Source organism: Telmatherina bonti (genome assembly GCF_933228915.1).
Source record: "Telmatherina bonti genome assembly, chromosome: 20".
Lineage (NCBI taxonomy): Eukaryota > Metazoa > Chordata > Actinopteri > Atheriniformes > Telmatherinidae > Telmatherina > Telmatherina bonti.
Genome location: NC_136618.1, coordinates 33,624,183 through 33,640,946, shown reverse-complemented (window position 1 = coordinate 33,640,946; position 16,764 = coordinate 33,624,183). Strand labels below are relative to the sequence as shown.

Below are 16,764 nucleotides of genomic sequence, written 5' to 3'. Positions count from 1 at the left end.
CCAAAGCTTAATATCTTCTCATCCATCGTTTTAATTCTCAAGACTGACTTGAGAGTCAGAACAAGTCATCTCTCCTTTAATCGGATGTGACCCAACCATCATAAAAGATCCCAACACCAGCATCAGGTCTTAACTTCTTCATCATGAAACCTTTTTTCCTGGTTCTGAGCGTCTGGTTTGTTATGAACCAATCAGATCCATCAGGTCATCAGGATAACTTTCTGTTCCAAGAATCAGAACCAAACATGGAGGCAGTGTTCAGTTTTTATCCTCCTCAGATGAGGAACAAACTGCCAGAAACTTGAAACTCTGCTGCTTTAAATCAGGTTAAAAATGTTCATTCACTGCCTTTCATCAAAACTACTGTTGATTCTTCACACTGAAACGTTTATTTCATGGAAACTAATGCTTCTCCTGCACTCTGCTGCCATGCCGTAAACATCAGGTTAGGTAGCAGGTGTTCTCAGACCTACAGGAACAAGGCAATAAAGACCAGGATGACACTAACAGAATAGATTCATTGTTGCATCCTGCTGTAGATCTTCTCACTGATGACTTTCCTTGTAGGAAAAATGCATAAAATCTGGCTTGCAGGCGTAACTACAGCAAAGATAACTGTAGCTGGACACGGGAAACCTGCTCATGACATCCTAAAGACCCCCGCCTTCAAAGCTTCTTGGACATGACATACCTGGAACTGGCAGCAGGAAGAACTTTTATAAAGTTGAAAGGAAATTGTCAAAGTTCATGCAAACAGACAGTTAGTTGGTGAGGAAAAAGGAAGCTGGGAGATTTTACTGGTATTCAGATTTTCCACTGAACCGTCATACCAGTTTTTACAGTCACTGATGACAACGTCTCCTGGATTTGCAAACTGCCAGTCGGACCCTCCAGGCCAAACCCATGATGCGTTGCTGGAATCCAGACCAGCTGCAGAGGAAGACATGATGGATGTCATCACTGCCATCAGAGACTAAAAACCTCCATCAGAACAGAGAGTGGGTCCAACCTGTGATGGAAGTGTTGTGGTACTTGCAGCGACACTCCTCCCTGTCCACACACAGTCCGTCCTGCAGCACCATGTCACCCTGACAACCACAGGTCCGGCTGCACCCCGGGTAGTCGGAGCACTCCGTGTCACCATGGAGATCAGAACAGGAGCGAGGACAAGGCTTCCCACAAGGCCACTCCTTCTGGCCTCCACCACAGTCTGTAACGATGACAGAGTTGGTCCAGTTCACACAGATCTTACCTAAAATACTGTCAGGAAGGGAAGTAGTGCATATGCATGACGTATTTAGTTGTTTTCCTGTTTCCTGAGGTGTAGCTGCTGTCCCATCCGGATGCAGTCTAAGCTAGGAGGCAAGGTTGTGTAGCGTGTCGTTAGAAAGAAGCTGTTTCTGTACTTTCTTCATCAGACGGCAGCTAAAACAATGCTTTATGTTTCTGACAATCTGACTTGTTCTGTGCATTCCTGCAGAATCCACAGGATGAGAAAGCAGATGTTTTCCAGCCTGTAGCGTCACGTTACAGACAAGCTTTCATCACATCGCAAGCCAGCAGCTGGATAGTTGTATACAATGACTTATTCAGCAAAGAAGCCCACTCCACTAACTGAAAAAACACGACTTTAATGTTTGAATTAAAGGGTTAATAAAATAAAGCGGGGATCAGTGCGACCAGGCATATCTGACACTGAGATACCGGAGTCATGTGTGAACATCACAAACATCCAGCTGAGACTGTTCAGAGTGAGGAAAGGAAAATCCTGCTGATTTTCTGACAGATGGAGGATTTATACATGAATGTTTACCACCGAGCTCCTGAAACCACGCTCCCTCTCAAGCAGCCATTTCCCTGTCCAGCTGGTTCTCCTTTTCCTCACAATCATCCATCTTGTCCAAGTCTGCAGAGCCTGAGTTTACCTTATGTTTATGTTCGTCTCTAGGCAACCATCCAGACAGAACCGATGCTGACCTGAGCACACAGTGATGTTGTCGTGGCAACCCCGGCTCTGCATGCTCTCTCCCAGACATGGTAGGCCACCAAACCTGGCAGGAGGGCTGTTGCATTCCCTGTTACGAGCAGAAGATCCAGCACAGCCGTCACACTCGGACCACGCTGACCAGGAGCTCCAGGAACCATGAACTGCAGGGAGAAGACCAGGAGGAGAAGCAAACGATGTTTACTGAACTGAAGGGAAATCCGACAGACAGGTGTTTGTTCATGGAGATGAAAGATCATCCACTTAACAGACAAATACTGTTAAATAACTAATTAAATGTAAAAGAGAAAGAAGTCTGAAAAATAAAAGATCAGGGGCCTGAAAATGACCTCCTGATTGAGTCATCATTTGGTAAAATTTCCAAAGGATTGTTCATAAAATCCCAAAGATCCACCAGTTCAACCTCTCGTTAACACAATAACCAGCCAATCACACGGCAGCATGAAAACATCTCGCTGAAGACCAAACTGAGCATCAGGAGGAGGACGAAAGAGATTTAAGTGATTCTGAACGTGGCATGATGTTGGTCTCAGTATTTACTGGGATCTCCACACACAACCATCTCTGGTGTTTCCAGAGAAGGTCTGAAGAAGAGAAAATAACCAGCAGCATTAGTTGTCTGGACCAGAATGTCTGATTGATGTCAGAGGTCAGAGGAGAACGGACAGACTGGATGGAGGTGATGGAAAGACAACAGGAAGTCCAGTAAGCACTGTTCCAACAAAGATCTGCAGAACATCATCTTTGAACACACAACACGTCCAGTCTGGAAGCAGATGGTCTCCAGCAGCAGAAGACCACACCTGGTTTCTCCTTCCCAGGAAACTGAGGCTACAATTCACACAGACTCACCAGAACTGGACAATAGAAGATGGAGAAACTGGTCTGATGGGTCTCAAGTTCAGTTCCACATTAAGCTGATTTGCAGTCCAGGCTGTGGGGGGTGTCATGGTGGGGGAATGTGGCCCAGTTTAAATAGCAAAACCTTCCTAACACACCATGTCACAAAGCCACACCATCTTCAACTTCTTTCTTCAACATAATGAGATCATTGTACTCCAATGGCCTCCAGATGCAACCACAAGCCAACCCAGCAGAGGAGATCCTCATCATGATGAGCAGCAACTGTGTGAAGCTTCATGTCAACATGGAGAAAAGCTCTTATGAATGTTTACATTGCTGCTCTGGAGGAAAAAGGGCTCAGGCCTGGTACTAGAGGATGGACCTGGTACTAGAGGATGGACCTGGTACTAGAGGATGGACCTGGTACTTGTTGGGGATTTCAGTTTGTCATATCATTTTCAGTTCACATTATGATAATCTTTTATTAATCTTATATTGGTATATTCTTCATTAATCTTCATGTACAAGTTAAAAGTTTTCCTCTGTGTGAGAGAGTGCTTGAAGTACTTTTTGAATAATCAGAACATTCCAGCGACATGCAAAGGCCAGAGTTGTCTGACCAAACTGGATAAACACCGGTTCCTATCAGGATGACTACAGGGAAAAAGACCACACACACACGGACTTTTGAACCAAGCAAACACACACACACACACACACACACACACACACACACACACACACACACACACACACACACACACAGACTGTGTATGTGTGTGTGACTGAGTCACACACACATACATGCACGTTCATGCACTTAAATATACATTGTATTGTCTAAACTTGTATGAATGTCATGTGGTATCTTTCAATAAAATGCAAGAGGTTTGTTGAAGGTGGGTTTACTGGGTTGTAGCGACCAACCGGGGGAACTCCCTTGCAAGTTAAAACAAGATTGTCTCTTCTGGACTCCCTGCTTATTCAATAATAATTATGTTAAGATGTTAAGGGTTTAAACTTAACATTACTAGAAGATAAACCTGGTACTAGAGGATGGACCTGGTACTGGAGGATGGACCTGGTACTAGAGGATGGACCTGGTACTAGAGGATGGACCTGGTACTGGAGGATGGACCTGGTACTAGAGGATGGACCTGGTACTAGAGGATGGACCTGGTACTGGAGGATGGACCTGGTACTGGAGGATGGACCTGGTACTAGAGGATGGACCTGGTACTAGAGGATGGACCTGGTACTAGAGGATGGACCTGGTACTAGAGGATGGACCTGGTACTGGAGGATGGGCCTGGTACTAGAGGATGGGCCTGGTACTGGAGGATGGACCTGGTACTGGAGGATGGACCTGGTACTAGAGGATGGACCTGGTACTGGAGGATGGGCCTGGTACTGGAGGATGGACCTGGTACTAGAGGATGGACCTGGTACTGGAGGATGGACCTGGTACTGGAGGATGGGCCTGGTACTGGAGGATGGACCTGGTACTGGAGGATGGACCTGGTACTAGAGGATGGACCTGGTACTGGAGGATGGACCTGGTACTGGAGGATGGACCTGGTACTAGAGGATGGACCTGGTACTGGAGGATGGACCTGGTACTAGAGGATGGGCCTGGTACTGGAGGATGGACCTGGTACTAGAGGATGGACCTGGTACTGGAGGATGGACCTGGTACTGGAGGATGGACCTGGTACTGGAGGATGGACCTGGTACTGGAGGATGGACCTGGTACTAGAGGATGGACCTGGTACTAGAGGATGGACCTGGTACTAGAGGATGGGCCTGGTACTGGAGGATGGACCTGGTACTAGAGGATGGACCTGGTACTGGAGGATGGACCTGGTACTAGAGGATGGACCTGGTACTGGAGGATGGACCTGGTACTAGAGGATGGACCTGGTACTGGAGGATGGACCTGGTACTAGAGGATGGACCTGGTACTGGAGGATGGACCTGGTACTAGAGGATGGACCTGGTACTGGAGGATGGACCTGGTACTAGAGGATGGACCTGGTACTGGAGGATGGGCCTGGTACTGGAGGATGGGCCTGGTACTAGAGGATGGACCTGGTACTGGAGGATGGACCTGGTACTGGAGGATGGACCTGGTACTAGAGGATGGACCTGGTACTAGAGGATGGGCCTGGTACTGGAGGATGGGCCTGGTACTGGAGGATGGACCTGGTACTGGAGGATGGACCTGGTACTAGAGGATGGGCCTGGTACTGGAGGATGGACCTGGTACTGGAGGATGGACCTGGTACTGGAGGATGGACCTGGTACTAGAGGATGGACCTGGTACTAGAGGATGGACCTGGTACTGGAGGATGGACCTGGTACTAGAGGATGGACCTGGTACTAGAGGATGGACCTGGTACTGGAGGATGGACCTGGTACTAGAGGATGGGCCTGGTACTGGAGGATGGACCTGGTACTGGAGGATGGACCTGGTACTAGAGGATGGACCTGGTACTGGAGGATGGGCCTGGTACTGGAGGATGGACCTGGTACTAGAGGATGGACCTGGTACTGGAGGATGGACCTGGTACTGGAGGATGGACCTGGTACTAGAGGATGGACCTGGTACTGGAGGATGGACCTGGTACTAGAGGATGGACCTGGTACTAGAGGATGGACCTGGTACTGGAGGATGGACCTGGTACTAGAGGATGGACCTGGTACTAGAGGATGGACCTGGTACTGGAGGATGGACCTGGTACTAGAGGATGGACCTGGTACTGGAGGATGGACCTGGTACTAGAGGATGGACCTGGTACTGGAGGATGGACCTGGTACTAGAGGATGGACCTGGTACTGGAGGATGGACCTGGTACTGGAGGATGGACCTGGTACTAGAGGATGGACCTGGTACTGGAGGATGGACCTGGTACTAGAGGATGGACCTGGTACTGGAGGATGGACCTGGTACTAGAGGATGGACCTGGTACTGGAGGATGGACCTGGTACTGGAGGATGGACCTGGTACTAGAGGATGGACCTGGTACTAGAGGATGGACCTGGTACTGGAGGATGGACCTGGTACTGGAGGATGGGCCTGGTACTAGAGGATGGACCTGGTACTGGAGGATGGACCTGGTACTAGAGGATGGGCCTGGTACTAGAGGATGGGCCTGGTACTAGAGGATGGACCTGGTACTGGAGGATGGACCTGGTACTGGAGGATGGACCTGGTACTAGAGGATGGACCTGGTACTAGAGGATGGACCTGGTACTAGAGGATGGACCTGGTACTAGAGGATGGGCCTGGTACTGGAGGATGGACCTGGTACTGGAGGATGGACCTGGTACTAGAGGGATAAAGAGGATTGTGAGGATGTATCTATATAATTATGAGAGCTGATAAACAATCCTGTATAAAAGCTTTGGCAGCATTTCAAAGTCAGGAAACAGACTGATCTCTCTCACACACACACACACACACACACACACACACACACACACACACACACACACACACACACACACAGTTTTCTACAATCATGACGTCTCTGTTCGTCTTACTTGGACAGAAGGAGATGATGGGACAGGGCTGTCTCTGGATCTGGACCCCGACCCCGTTGTGTCTGTCCTGTACTCCAGGGCAGGCTTCCCCTCCAGCCTTTGGTTCTGGGCAGCTGCAGCTCCTGTAGCGGGTCACTGACTCTGCCCCGCAGGTCCTGGAGCAGGGAGTCCAGTCTGACCACTCACACCAGCCACCTGACACTGGAAACCCAGTCAGGATCTATGAAGACCAGCATGGTGGAAGGGGATATGTAGAAGCTGCTGTTTCTCACCTGGGCAGGACTCGCTTGAGCAGTTGAACTTCCCTTCCTGACATGTGCTGAAAAGCAGAGAAACAGTGAACAGGTTTGGTTCTTGACTCTTCCTGACTGCCTCTGTGACCGTCTGACTGCACTACATGTGCGCTGATGGCAAGCCCTCCTTGTGTTTATCATGCTGACCAGTTGTTGCATCCATCGGAGGCCTCAGCGACCTCTCCTGGTTCCAGTCGGAGTCCAGTATTCAGGTCCAGACAGGGACAGTCTTCCCTCGCTACACAGATGGTCCCGTTAGCCGACAGGACCTTTCCCTCCGTACAGTAGCATCCTGGCTCACAGCGCCGCTCGCAGTGCTGAGGGACAGCAGACATCAGGACGCAGACATGTCAGTGGTCCTGCCAAGTCCTGCTCAGGTTTACTCACCACCAGGTCGTCACAGGACCGCGGGCAGGAGGGTCCGCAGCTGCTGAACACTGTGCCGGGGACCAGGGAACACGGGGCCACTACACACACACACACACACACACACACACACACACACACACACACACAGAGAGAGAGAGAGAGCCACCTGATGTCAGACCCGATCACCTGAAAGCCATCGCAGAGCCGGAACTCATCCTAGTACCTGGACAGTGGTCGGTGCTGCAGGCCCTGACTTCCGTCCCCAGACCCTCACAGTAACTCCCCTCCCCCACTGGAGCTGGACTGTCACAGCCTCTCCTCCGGCTCTGGATGCCCCCACCACATGACTTGGTACAGTCCGTCCAGCTGCTCCAGCGACTCCAGCCGCCGTGACCTGGAACGAGCCGTCACATGACCACACAGCAGCTCGTCAACCTGTAGCTTCCGGCTCTCTGAAACGCCATCTGTGGCTTTTCAGGACCTAACTGCAGGTTTGAATGCTGTTGCCCTGGTAACTGGCCAGGTGAGAGACATGAACCTGAAGGCTTGTTGTGATAACATAAACTCACGGTCACATGCAGCGAGGATGCAGACCTGGTCCTCACGGTGAGGCCCGAGGCATGGCAGGCCGCCACCGGAGCGCCGCGGACTGGAACAGAACCGGTACCGAGACTGAAGACCCGCTCCGCATGACGATGAGCACGAACCCCACGGAGTCCATGCCGACCACTGGCCGTCCACTGCAGAGACGAGGACAGAAAGCATCTCACAGTCGCAGCGATGAAACAGTAAAAACTGCTGCAAACCGCAGCTCTGCCTCATAAACAGTCCGATGTGTCCGTTTCTCACCGCTGCAGCTGACCTGAGAGCAGTTCACCAGCCGTCCACCAGCGCATGTACTGAAACATCACACAGGACCTTCATGTGTCGCATCAAAACAGTCTTACAGGTGTGTGTGTGAGCAACAGCAGCAGCTCTGCTGTTCCTACCAGTTACTGCAGTTTCTGGACACGGTGACTCCAGGTGTGTGTTTCCCTCCATCCACATCACAGCGACACTCAGACTCAGGCACACACACATCGTCCTGCAGGAGGGACGGATCACAAGGTGTAATCATGACATCCACGTTAGCGTGCGTGTGTTTCTGTGTGTTTTCCACCTGCAGGACAGTCCCGCGTGGACACTGGCAGCCTGGTGTGCAGTTCCTGCTGAGCTCCAAGGTGAGGTCTGTACAGGACACTGGTCCTCTGACACACTGATTCCACCGCTGGCCTGGAGGACACACCCTGCCTTCACCTGGAACACCAAACACACACTTTTAAACTCAAAATGCTTCTGCCGCGGCAGCAGACGATGAAATGTCTCAGCTTTGGTTGTTTTTCTTCTGCTGGGAGTAAAATGTGACATTTCTGGATCAAAAATTTGGTTTAATTTCACGAAGTTTGTGAAAGAATTCCCTTCTAGAACATGTTAGGAGAAAGTTAGCTTTGGAGAAGTGCAGTGTGAGCGTGCTGCGGTACCACAAGGCTGCAGGTTACAGGCGCTGAACTGCTGAGCAGTGCCGTGGACTCTGATGGGCCCGCGGGTTCGAGTCCTGTACCCTCCTCCGCAAGTCACCGAACACTGCGACCACACACTCCACGGCTCCCTCAGACCTGCACACACATCACGGTGCCGTTATTCCAGGGGGGGTGGTGGGGGGGTCAGTGCCCTGCAGGTTGCTGGTTTGTTCCTGCTTCAACACATCTGAGTGCTCATTTGACAACACATGTTAAGCTGTTGGTTTTATTTGCTGTGAATCAGGTGTGTTGCATCAGGAAACATCTAAAACCTGCAGGACAGGACCTAACTGTAACATTCTTGATCTGAAAGCTACATTTCTTTTACATTCAGAGTGAAGATGCTGCAGACTAACATGAGCAACAGAAATGTCTCTCACCAAGGCATGGTTCAAGGCTGCATGTATCAATCCCAACTCTGTCCCCCCTGCAGGCTCGGCCACCAAATGCTGGAGGAGGATTAGTTCCTGAACGATACCTCCTCCTGACACCAACATCGCATGTTCGACTGCACACACTCCACTGTGTCCAGCTGCTCCAGCCACAGTCCACTGATGACAACACACGTACGTGAAGACAAGACAAAGGCTGAAAGAGGCCCGGCACACAGAACTCACAGTGACGAGCCTACCTGGACAGGGAACCGTCCCACACTCCATCTCTCCTCTGATGCAGGTGCTGTTAGAGACACAGAACATGTGAGAGGAGAGGAACCATCTTCCCACAGCAGCACATTTCCTGACAGCCCACCCAACAACTTCAAAACCAAACCCAAAAAGTCAAAGTACATCCATAAAACTTCCATCAAAATCAGTCAGTCGCCCGACAGTCGGTTATCATCGGTGCTCAGAGAACCCACAGCAGGTAAGAACATAAAAACCAGAGCACGAGACGCTGCATGCAGCCATGTAGCCTCCAGGGCCTGTAGGGACATCTACGTTCTGTCAAAACACAAAAATCATTCATTCATTTTCCTAACCGCTAAATCCAAGTCAGGGTCGCGGGGAACACAAAAGTATCAGCTGATAAAGTCCTGAACAGAGCAGGACTGCCTGAAAGCAGTGGTGCTCTTCATCATCAGCCTCCAGCTGCATACTGCCTCAGGGTCTCCGGACAGAGACGTCTTCCAGGGTCTCCGGACAGAGACGTCTTCCAGGGTCTCCGGACAGAGACGTCTTCCAGGGTCTCCGGACAGAGACGTCTTCCAGGGTCTCCGGACAGAGACGTCTTCCAGGGTCTCCGGACAGAGACGTCTTCCAGGGTCTCCGGACAGGGACGTCTACTGTCCCGGACAGAGACGTCTTCTGTCCCGGACAGAGACGTCTTCCAGGGTCTCCGGACAGAGACGTCTACTGTCCCGGACAGAGACGTCTTCTGTCCCGGACAGGGACGTCTTCTGTCCCAGACAGAGACGTCTTCCAGGGTCTCCGGACAGAGACGTCTTCCAGGGTCTCCGGACAGAGACGTCTTCTGGCCCCGACAGAGACGTCTTCTGGCCCCGACAGAGACGTCTTCTGTCCCGGACAGAGACGTCTTCTGTCCCGGACAGGGACGTCTTCTGTCCCGGACAGAGACGTCTTCTGTCCCGGACAGAGACGTCTTCTGGCCCCGACAGAGACGTCTTCTGGCCCCGACAGAGACGTCTTCTGTCCCGGACAGAGACGTCTTCTGTCCCGGACAGGGACGTCTTCTGTCCCGGACAGAGACGTCTTCTGTCCCGGACAGAGACGTCTTCTGTCCCGGACAGAGACGTCTTCTGGCCCCGACAGAGACGTCTTCTGGCCCCGACAGAGACGTCTTCTGGCCCCGACAGAGACGTCTTCTGTCCCGGACAGGGACGTCTTCTGTCCCGGACAGAGACGTCTTCTGTCCCGGACAGGGACGTCTTCTGGCCCGGACAGAGACGTCTTCTGGCCCCGACAGAGACGTCTTCTGGCCCCGACAGAGACGTCTTCTGGCCCCGACAGAGACGTCTTCTGTCCTGAAGACGCTTTGTTTAGAAACTCTGAGAGGTTACGTCTGACAACAGAGCTCAGAGTTTCAGCAACAGAGAAAAGGTGTAATTCTGATCCAGTACCAGTTGTTGCAAGCATCAGCAGACAGCATGGCCCCCGCTGGGTACAGCGCCCCCTGGTGGTAACATGGACACCTCTCCAGAGGAACGCAGCTGCTGTTGAACAGGTAGAAACCCGCGGCGCAGTAGCAGCCATCGTAACAGGAAGTGGCACACTGCACCTCTGAGGTCATGTCCAAACACACCCGCGGACATGCCCCCCCCTGAGCCTCGCACTCAGCTGCCGTCAGGTGCATCATCCCCTCAGGACACACACCTGCAGAGCAACGCCACATGGTCACACGCTGCAGTAGAATGACGCCACGGCGGCGGTAAGCGTGCCGGAGTACCTGAACACGGCTGCGAGTTGCAGTCTCTCGTCTGGATGTGAGGTCCAGAGCAGCTGCTTCCCCCGTGCTGCGGCGCTGGGGAGCTGCAGAACCTCTCTCTGGTCTGGACACCAGAGTCACACTCGGAGGAGCACTGGGACCACTGCGACCAGTCTGACCAGCCACCCTGCACTGGAAACATCACACCACAGTCCGCCGACCAGTCTGGACAGGGAAGGCCAGGTGGATGAAGAGGTGTCCTACCTGGACAGAGCACGGTGTTGCAGGGCTCCTCCTCCTCGCTGTCGCCATCACAGACAGACTGTGTTTGGTTGCAGAAGCGAAATCGCCGCCTCATTCCGACCTCATCGACGTGGCTGAAGCACGTCTTACTGCAGTCTGACCAGCTGGTCCACTCACTCCACAGGGCGTCTGGGGAAACGACGAAGACACGTAAAGACACATGATCAGACCGATACAGGACAAATGTGTCTGCAGCTCATGTACCGGGCTGGCATGGGCCGGAGCAGCGGCGGGCCTCAGAGGAGTCTCCTGGACAGGGCTGGACTCTGGCTGCTCCCGCTGGACTCACCGCAGACCTGAGGACAGACAGGTGGGGTGATGAAGACTCCTCAACCATCGTATGGTGTGTGAGCGACCGTAGCTCTGCTCGAGAACACACTCAGACCAACAATCAGCGAAACACACCCAGAGGAGACGCCACAGCAGAGAGGAGTGTGTGAGCTTCACACACTGAGAGGCAGGAAGACGTGAAGCCGACGGTATGAAGCGAGACTTGCAGGAAAAAAATGGAACCTTTTGCATCAAGAAAGCTCACCTGAAGCGTTGCTGTAGGCCCACGCCGCAGGTGGCGTCACACGGTGACCATGACGACCACGCTGACCAGTGACAGGTCACTGGACAACTGGACGTGTCACAAGAGACTCGTCCGTCCCTGCACACACTGGTGGAGAAAGAGGAGACAAAATGACCTTCTCATTCAGAAAAGAATCGTCCTAGATCATGAAAACACTCCGATTCAGTCAAAGTCAGTCAAAAACACAGAATGCAAAGATTCCCACGTCTCATCAAACTGGTTTTATCACCAGCAGAAGATAAACAACATGACGCATGATGAAACCGAGATGTCTCTTCATCGCGTCTCTTCATCGTGTCTCTTCCCCGCGTCTCTTCCCCGCGTCTCTTCGTCGCGTCTCTTCGTCGCGTCTCTTCGTCGCGTCTCTTCGTCGCGTCTCTTCGTCGCGTCTCTTCATCGCGTCTCTTCATCGTGTCTCTTCCCCGTGTCTCTTCCCCGCGTCTCTTCGTCGCGTCTCTTCGTCGCGTCTCTTCCCCGCGTCTCTTCCCCGCGTCTCTTCGTCGCGTCTCTTCGTCGCGTCTCTTCCCCGCGTCTCTTCCCCGCGTCTCTTCGTCGCGTCTCTTCGTCGCGTCTCTTCCCCGCGTCTCTTCCCCGCGTCTCTTCGTCGCGTCTCTTCCCCGCGTCTCTTCCCCGCGTCTCTTCCCCGCGTCTCTTCCCCGCGTCTCTTCGTCGCGTCTCTTCGTCGCGTCTCTTCGTCGCGTCTCTTCGTCGCGTCTCTTCCCCGCGTCTCTTCGTCGCGTCTCTTCGTCGCGTCTCTTCGTCGCGTCTCTTCCCCGCGTCTCTTCCCCGCGTCTCTTCCCCGCGTCTCTTCGTCGCGTCTCTTCGTCGCGTCTCTTTGTGTCTTTTCATCGTGTCTCTTCACCGCGTCTCTTCACCGCGTCTCTTCACCGCGTCTCTTCACCGCGTCTCTTCACCGCGTCTCTTCGTCGCGTCTCTTCGTGTCTTTTCACCGTGTCTCTTCCCCGCGTCTCTTCGTCGCGTCTCTTTGTGTCTTTTCATCGTGTCTCTTCACCGCGTCTCTTCATCGTGTCTCCTCATCGTGTCTCCTCATCGTGTCTCTTCATCGTGTCTCTTCATGTCTCATCATGTCTCATGTCTCTTCATCGTGTCTCATCATCGTGTCTCTTCATCATGTCTCATCGTGTCTCTTCATCGTGTCTCTTCATCATGTCTCATCATGTCTCATGTCTCTTCATCGTGTCTCTTCATCGTGTCTCTTCATCATGTCTCATCATCGTGTCTCTTCGTGTCTCATCGCGTCTCATCGTGTCTCATCGTGTCTCTTCATCGTGTCTCTTCATCGTGTCTCTTCATCGTGTCTCATCGTGTCTCTTCGTGTCTCTTCATCGTGTCTCTTCATCGTGTCTCTTCATCGTGTCTCTTCATCGTGTCTCTTCATCGTGTCTCTTCGTGTCTCATCATCGTGTCTCATCGTGTCTCATCATGTCTCATGTCTCTTCATCGTGTCTCTTCATCATGTCTCATCATCGTGTCTCATCATCATGTCTCATCGTGTCTTCATCGTGTCTCTTCATCATGTCTCATGTCTCTTCATCGTGTCTCTTCATCGTGTCTCTTCATCATGTCTCATCATCATGTCTCATCATGTCTCTTCATCGTGTCTCTTCATCGTGTCTCTTCATCGTGTCTCATCATGTCTCTTCATCGTGTCTCTTCATCGTGTCTCTTCGTGTCTCATCATCGTGTCTCTTCATCATGTCTCATCGTGTCTCATCATCGTGTCTCTTCATCGTGTCTCATCATGTCTCTTCATCATGTCTCATCATGTCTCTTCATCGTGTCTCTTCGTGTCTCTTCATCGTGTCTCTTCGTGTCTCTTCATCGTGTCTCTTCGTGTCTCTTCATCATGTCTCATCGTGTCTCATCGTGTCTCTTCATCATGTCTCATGTCTCATCGTGTCTCTTCGTGTCTCTTCGTGTCTCATCGTGTCTCTTCGTGTCTCTTCATCGTGTCTCATCATGTCTCATGTCTCTTCATCATGTCTCTTCATCATGTCTCTTCATCGTGTCTCTTCATCATGTCTCATCGTGTCTCTTCATCGTGTCTCATCGTGTCTCATCATGTCTCATCATGTCTCATGTCTCTTCATCGTGTCTCTTCATCGTGTCTCTTCATCATGTCTCATCATGTCTCATGTCTCTTCATCGTGTCTCTTCATCGTGTCTCTTCATCATGTCTCATCATCGTGTCTCTTCATCATGTCTCATCGTGTCTCTTCATCATGTCTCATCGTGTCTCTTCATCGTGTCTCTTCATCATGTCTCATCGTGTCTCATCATCATGTCTCATCATGTCTCATCATCTTGTCTCTTCATCATGTCTCATCGTGTCTCATCATCGTGTCTCTTCATCGTGTCTCATCATGTCTCTTCATCATGTCTCATCGTGTCTCATCGTGTCTCTTCATCGTGTCTCTTCATCGTGTCTCTTCATCATGTCTCATCGTGTCTCTTCATCGTGTCTCATCATGTCTTATCGTGTCTCATCGTGTCTCTTCATCATGTCTCATGTCTCATCGTGTCTCTTCATCGTGTCTCATCATGTCTCATCGTGTCTCATCGTGTCTCTTCATCATGTCTCATGTCTCATCGTGTCTCATCGTGTCTCATCGTGTCTCATCATCGTGTCTCTTCATCGTGTCTCTTCATCGTGTCTCATCATCGTGTCTCTTCATCGTGTCTCTTCATCGTGTCTCATCATCGTGTCTCTTCATCATGTCTCATCGTGTCTCTTCATCGTGTCTCTTCATCGTCTCATCGTGTCTCATCATCGTGTCTCTTCATCGTGTCTCATCATCGTGTCTCTTCATCGTGTCTCATCATCGTGTCTCATCATCGTGTCTCATCATCGTGTCTCTTCATCATGTCTCATCGTGTCTCATCATCGTGTCTCTTCATCGTGTCTCATCATCGTGTCTCATCATCGTGTCTCATCATCGTGTCTCTTCATCATGTCTCATCGTGTCTCTTCGTGTCTCTTCATCATGTCTCATCGTGTCTCATCATCGTGTCTCATCATCGTGTCTCATCATCATGTCTCATCATGTCTCATCGTGTCTCATCATCGTGTCTCTTCATCGTGTCTCATCATGTCTCTTCATCGTGTCTCATCATGTCTCATCATCATGTCTCTTCATCATGTCTCTTCATCATGTCTCATCGTGTCTCATCATCATGTCTCTTCATCATGTCTCATCGTGTCTCATCATCGTGTCTCATCATGTCTCTTCATCGTGTCTCATCATGTCTCTTCATCGTGTCTCTTCATCATGTCTCATCGTGTCTCATCGTGTCTCGTGTCTCTTCATCATGTCTCATCGTGTCTCATCGTGTCTCGTGTCTCTTCATCATGTCTCATCGTGTCTCATCGTGTCTCTTCATCATGTCTCATCATGTCTCATCGTGTCTCTTCATCGCGTCTCATCGTGTCTCATCGTGTCTCTTCATCGTGTCTCATCATGTCTCTTCATCGTGTCTCTTCATCATGTCTCATCGTGTCTCATCGTGTCTCGTGTCTCTTCATCATGTCTCATCGTGTCTCATCGTGTCTCATCGTGTCTCTTCATCATGTCTCATCGTGTCTCTTCATCATGTCTCATCATGTCTCTTCATCGTGTCTCATCATGTCTCTTCATCGTGTCTCATCATGTCTCATCGTGTCTCATCGTGTCTCGTGTCTCTTCATCATGTCTCATCGTGTCTCATCGTGTCTCATCGTGTCTCTTCATCATGTCTCATCATGTCTCATCGTGTCTCTTCATCGCGTCTCATCGTGTCTCATCGTGTCTCTTCATCGTGTCTCATCATGTCTCATCACCGTGTCTCAGACTTCATTGTGTGTCTTCATGATGAGACATCTGACAGACAATATGAGCTGATTGTGAATCTGATGCAGCAAAAAGTCTAAAAGATGGAAAAGTAATTGGTACAAATAAAAAAAACTGGAGCAGCACTTGACAGCTAATCCGGTTAATTACCAACAGATCAGAAACACGACTGTGTAAAAAGGAGCATTTCAGAGAGGCAGAGTCTCACAGATGGACAGATGGACAGAACTTCACCAGTCTGAGACAAACTGAATCTAAATGTTGTGGGACAATGTCAGAAAAATGTTCCTCCGCCTGCAGAGATCCACTCTCTGTAGTATACAGGAGGAATCTCTGTATGCTGGGACAAGGCTGTATGCTGGTGATCCTCTGCATTATAATATGATTCTCTACTGGAAACCAGTGCATGGACTCAGGAAGCTTCCAGAAACCAGTGTGAACCCAGTTCAGGCTGAAATCCACACATGCAGGTTAAAGCTCCATCATATGTGAAGAGGATCCAGAAACACGCCGTCTTCTCTGGACCAAAGCTCATTTAAAATGTTCTGAGTGGAAACCTGGATGAAGATGTGGAATAGTTTGTGGACAGCATGGACGGCGTGTCCTGCAGACTAAAGAGGAGAGGGAGCATCCAGCTTGTTATCAGCCTGCATCTCTGATGGGATGGGGTTGCATTAGTGCCGATGGCGTGGGCAGCTTCCACATCTGGGAAGCTCCATCAATGCTGAAACATCTGCTCCCATCCAGACAACGTCTCTTTCAGGGAAGACCTTCCACCATGCTGGACCACATCCTGATGGTGGAACAGGAGAACTGGTCCAGCAGGACCACATCCTGATGGTGGAACAGGAGAACTGGTCCAGCAGGACCACGCTGAACCACATCCTGATGGTGGAACAGGAGAACTGGTCCAGCAGGACCACGCTGGACCACATCCTGATGGTGGAACAGGAGAACTGGTCCAGCAGGACCACATCCTGATGGTGGAACAGGAGAACTGGTCCAGCAGGACCACATCCTGATGGTGGAACAGGAGAACTGGTCC

At 51.0% G+C, this 16,764-nt stretch overlaps 1 protein-coding gene across 1 annotated transcript in view; it reads right to left on the bottom strand.

The window, feature by feature from the left end:
- sspo (SCO-spondin) overlaps positions 1 to 16,764 on the bottom strand; it is a gene marked incomplete at both ends in the record, with an annotated part of 143,033 nt that overhangs the window by 61,988 nt on the left and 64,281 nt on the right. The window contains 20 exons of the mRNA XM_079260014.1: positions 831 to 930; positions 1,010 to 1,210; positions 1,978 to 2,148; positions 6,392 to 6,592; positions 6,664 to 6,710; positions 6,832 to 7,001; positions 7,072 to 7,151; positions 7,277 to 7,447; positions 7,623 to 7,793; positions 7,903 to 7,952; positions 8,043 to 8,137; positions 8,213 to 8,349; positions 8,574 to 8,708; positions 8,993 to 9,163; positions 9,244 to 9,290; positions 10,690 to 10,942; positions 11,016 to 11,186; positions 11,259 to 11,426; positions 11,502 to 11,593; positions 11,833 to 11,958. Coding sequence (XP_079116140.1) covers positions 831 to 930; positions 1,010 to 1,210; positions 1,978 to 2,148; positions 6,392 to 6,592; positions 6,664 to 6,710; positions 6,832 to 7,001; positions 7,072 to 7,151; positions 7,277 to 7,447; positions 7,623 to 7,793; positions 7,903 to 7,952; positions 8,043 to 8,137; positions 8,213 to 8,349; positions 8,574 to 8,708; positions 8,993 to 9,163; positions 9,244 to 9,290; positions 10,690 to 10,942; positions 11,016 to 11,186; positions 11,259 to 11,426; positions 11,502 to 11,593; positions 11,833 to 11,958 — 2,757 coding nt within the window. The remainder of the gene's footprint in view (positions 1 to 830; positions 931 to 1,009; positions 1,211 to 1,977; positions 2,149 to 6,391; positions 6,593 to 6,663; positions 6,711 to 6,831; positions 7,002 to 7,071; positions 7,152 to 7,276; positions 7,448 to 7,622; positions 7,794 to 7,902; positions 7,953 to 8,042; positions 8,138 to 8,212; positions 8,350 to 8,573; positions 8,709 to 8,992; positions 9,164 to 9,243; positions 9,291 to 10,689; positions 10,943 to 11,015; positions 11,187 to 11,258; positions 11,427 to 11,501; positions 11,594 to 11,832; positions 11,959 to 16,764) is intronic.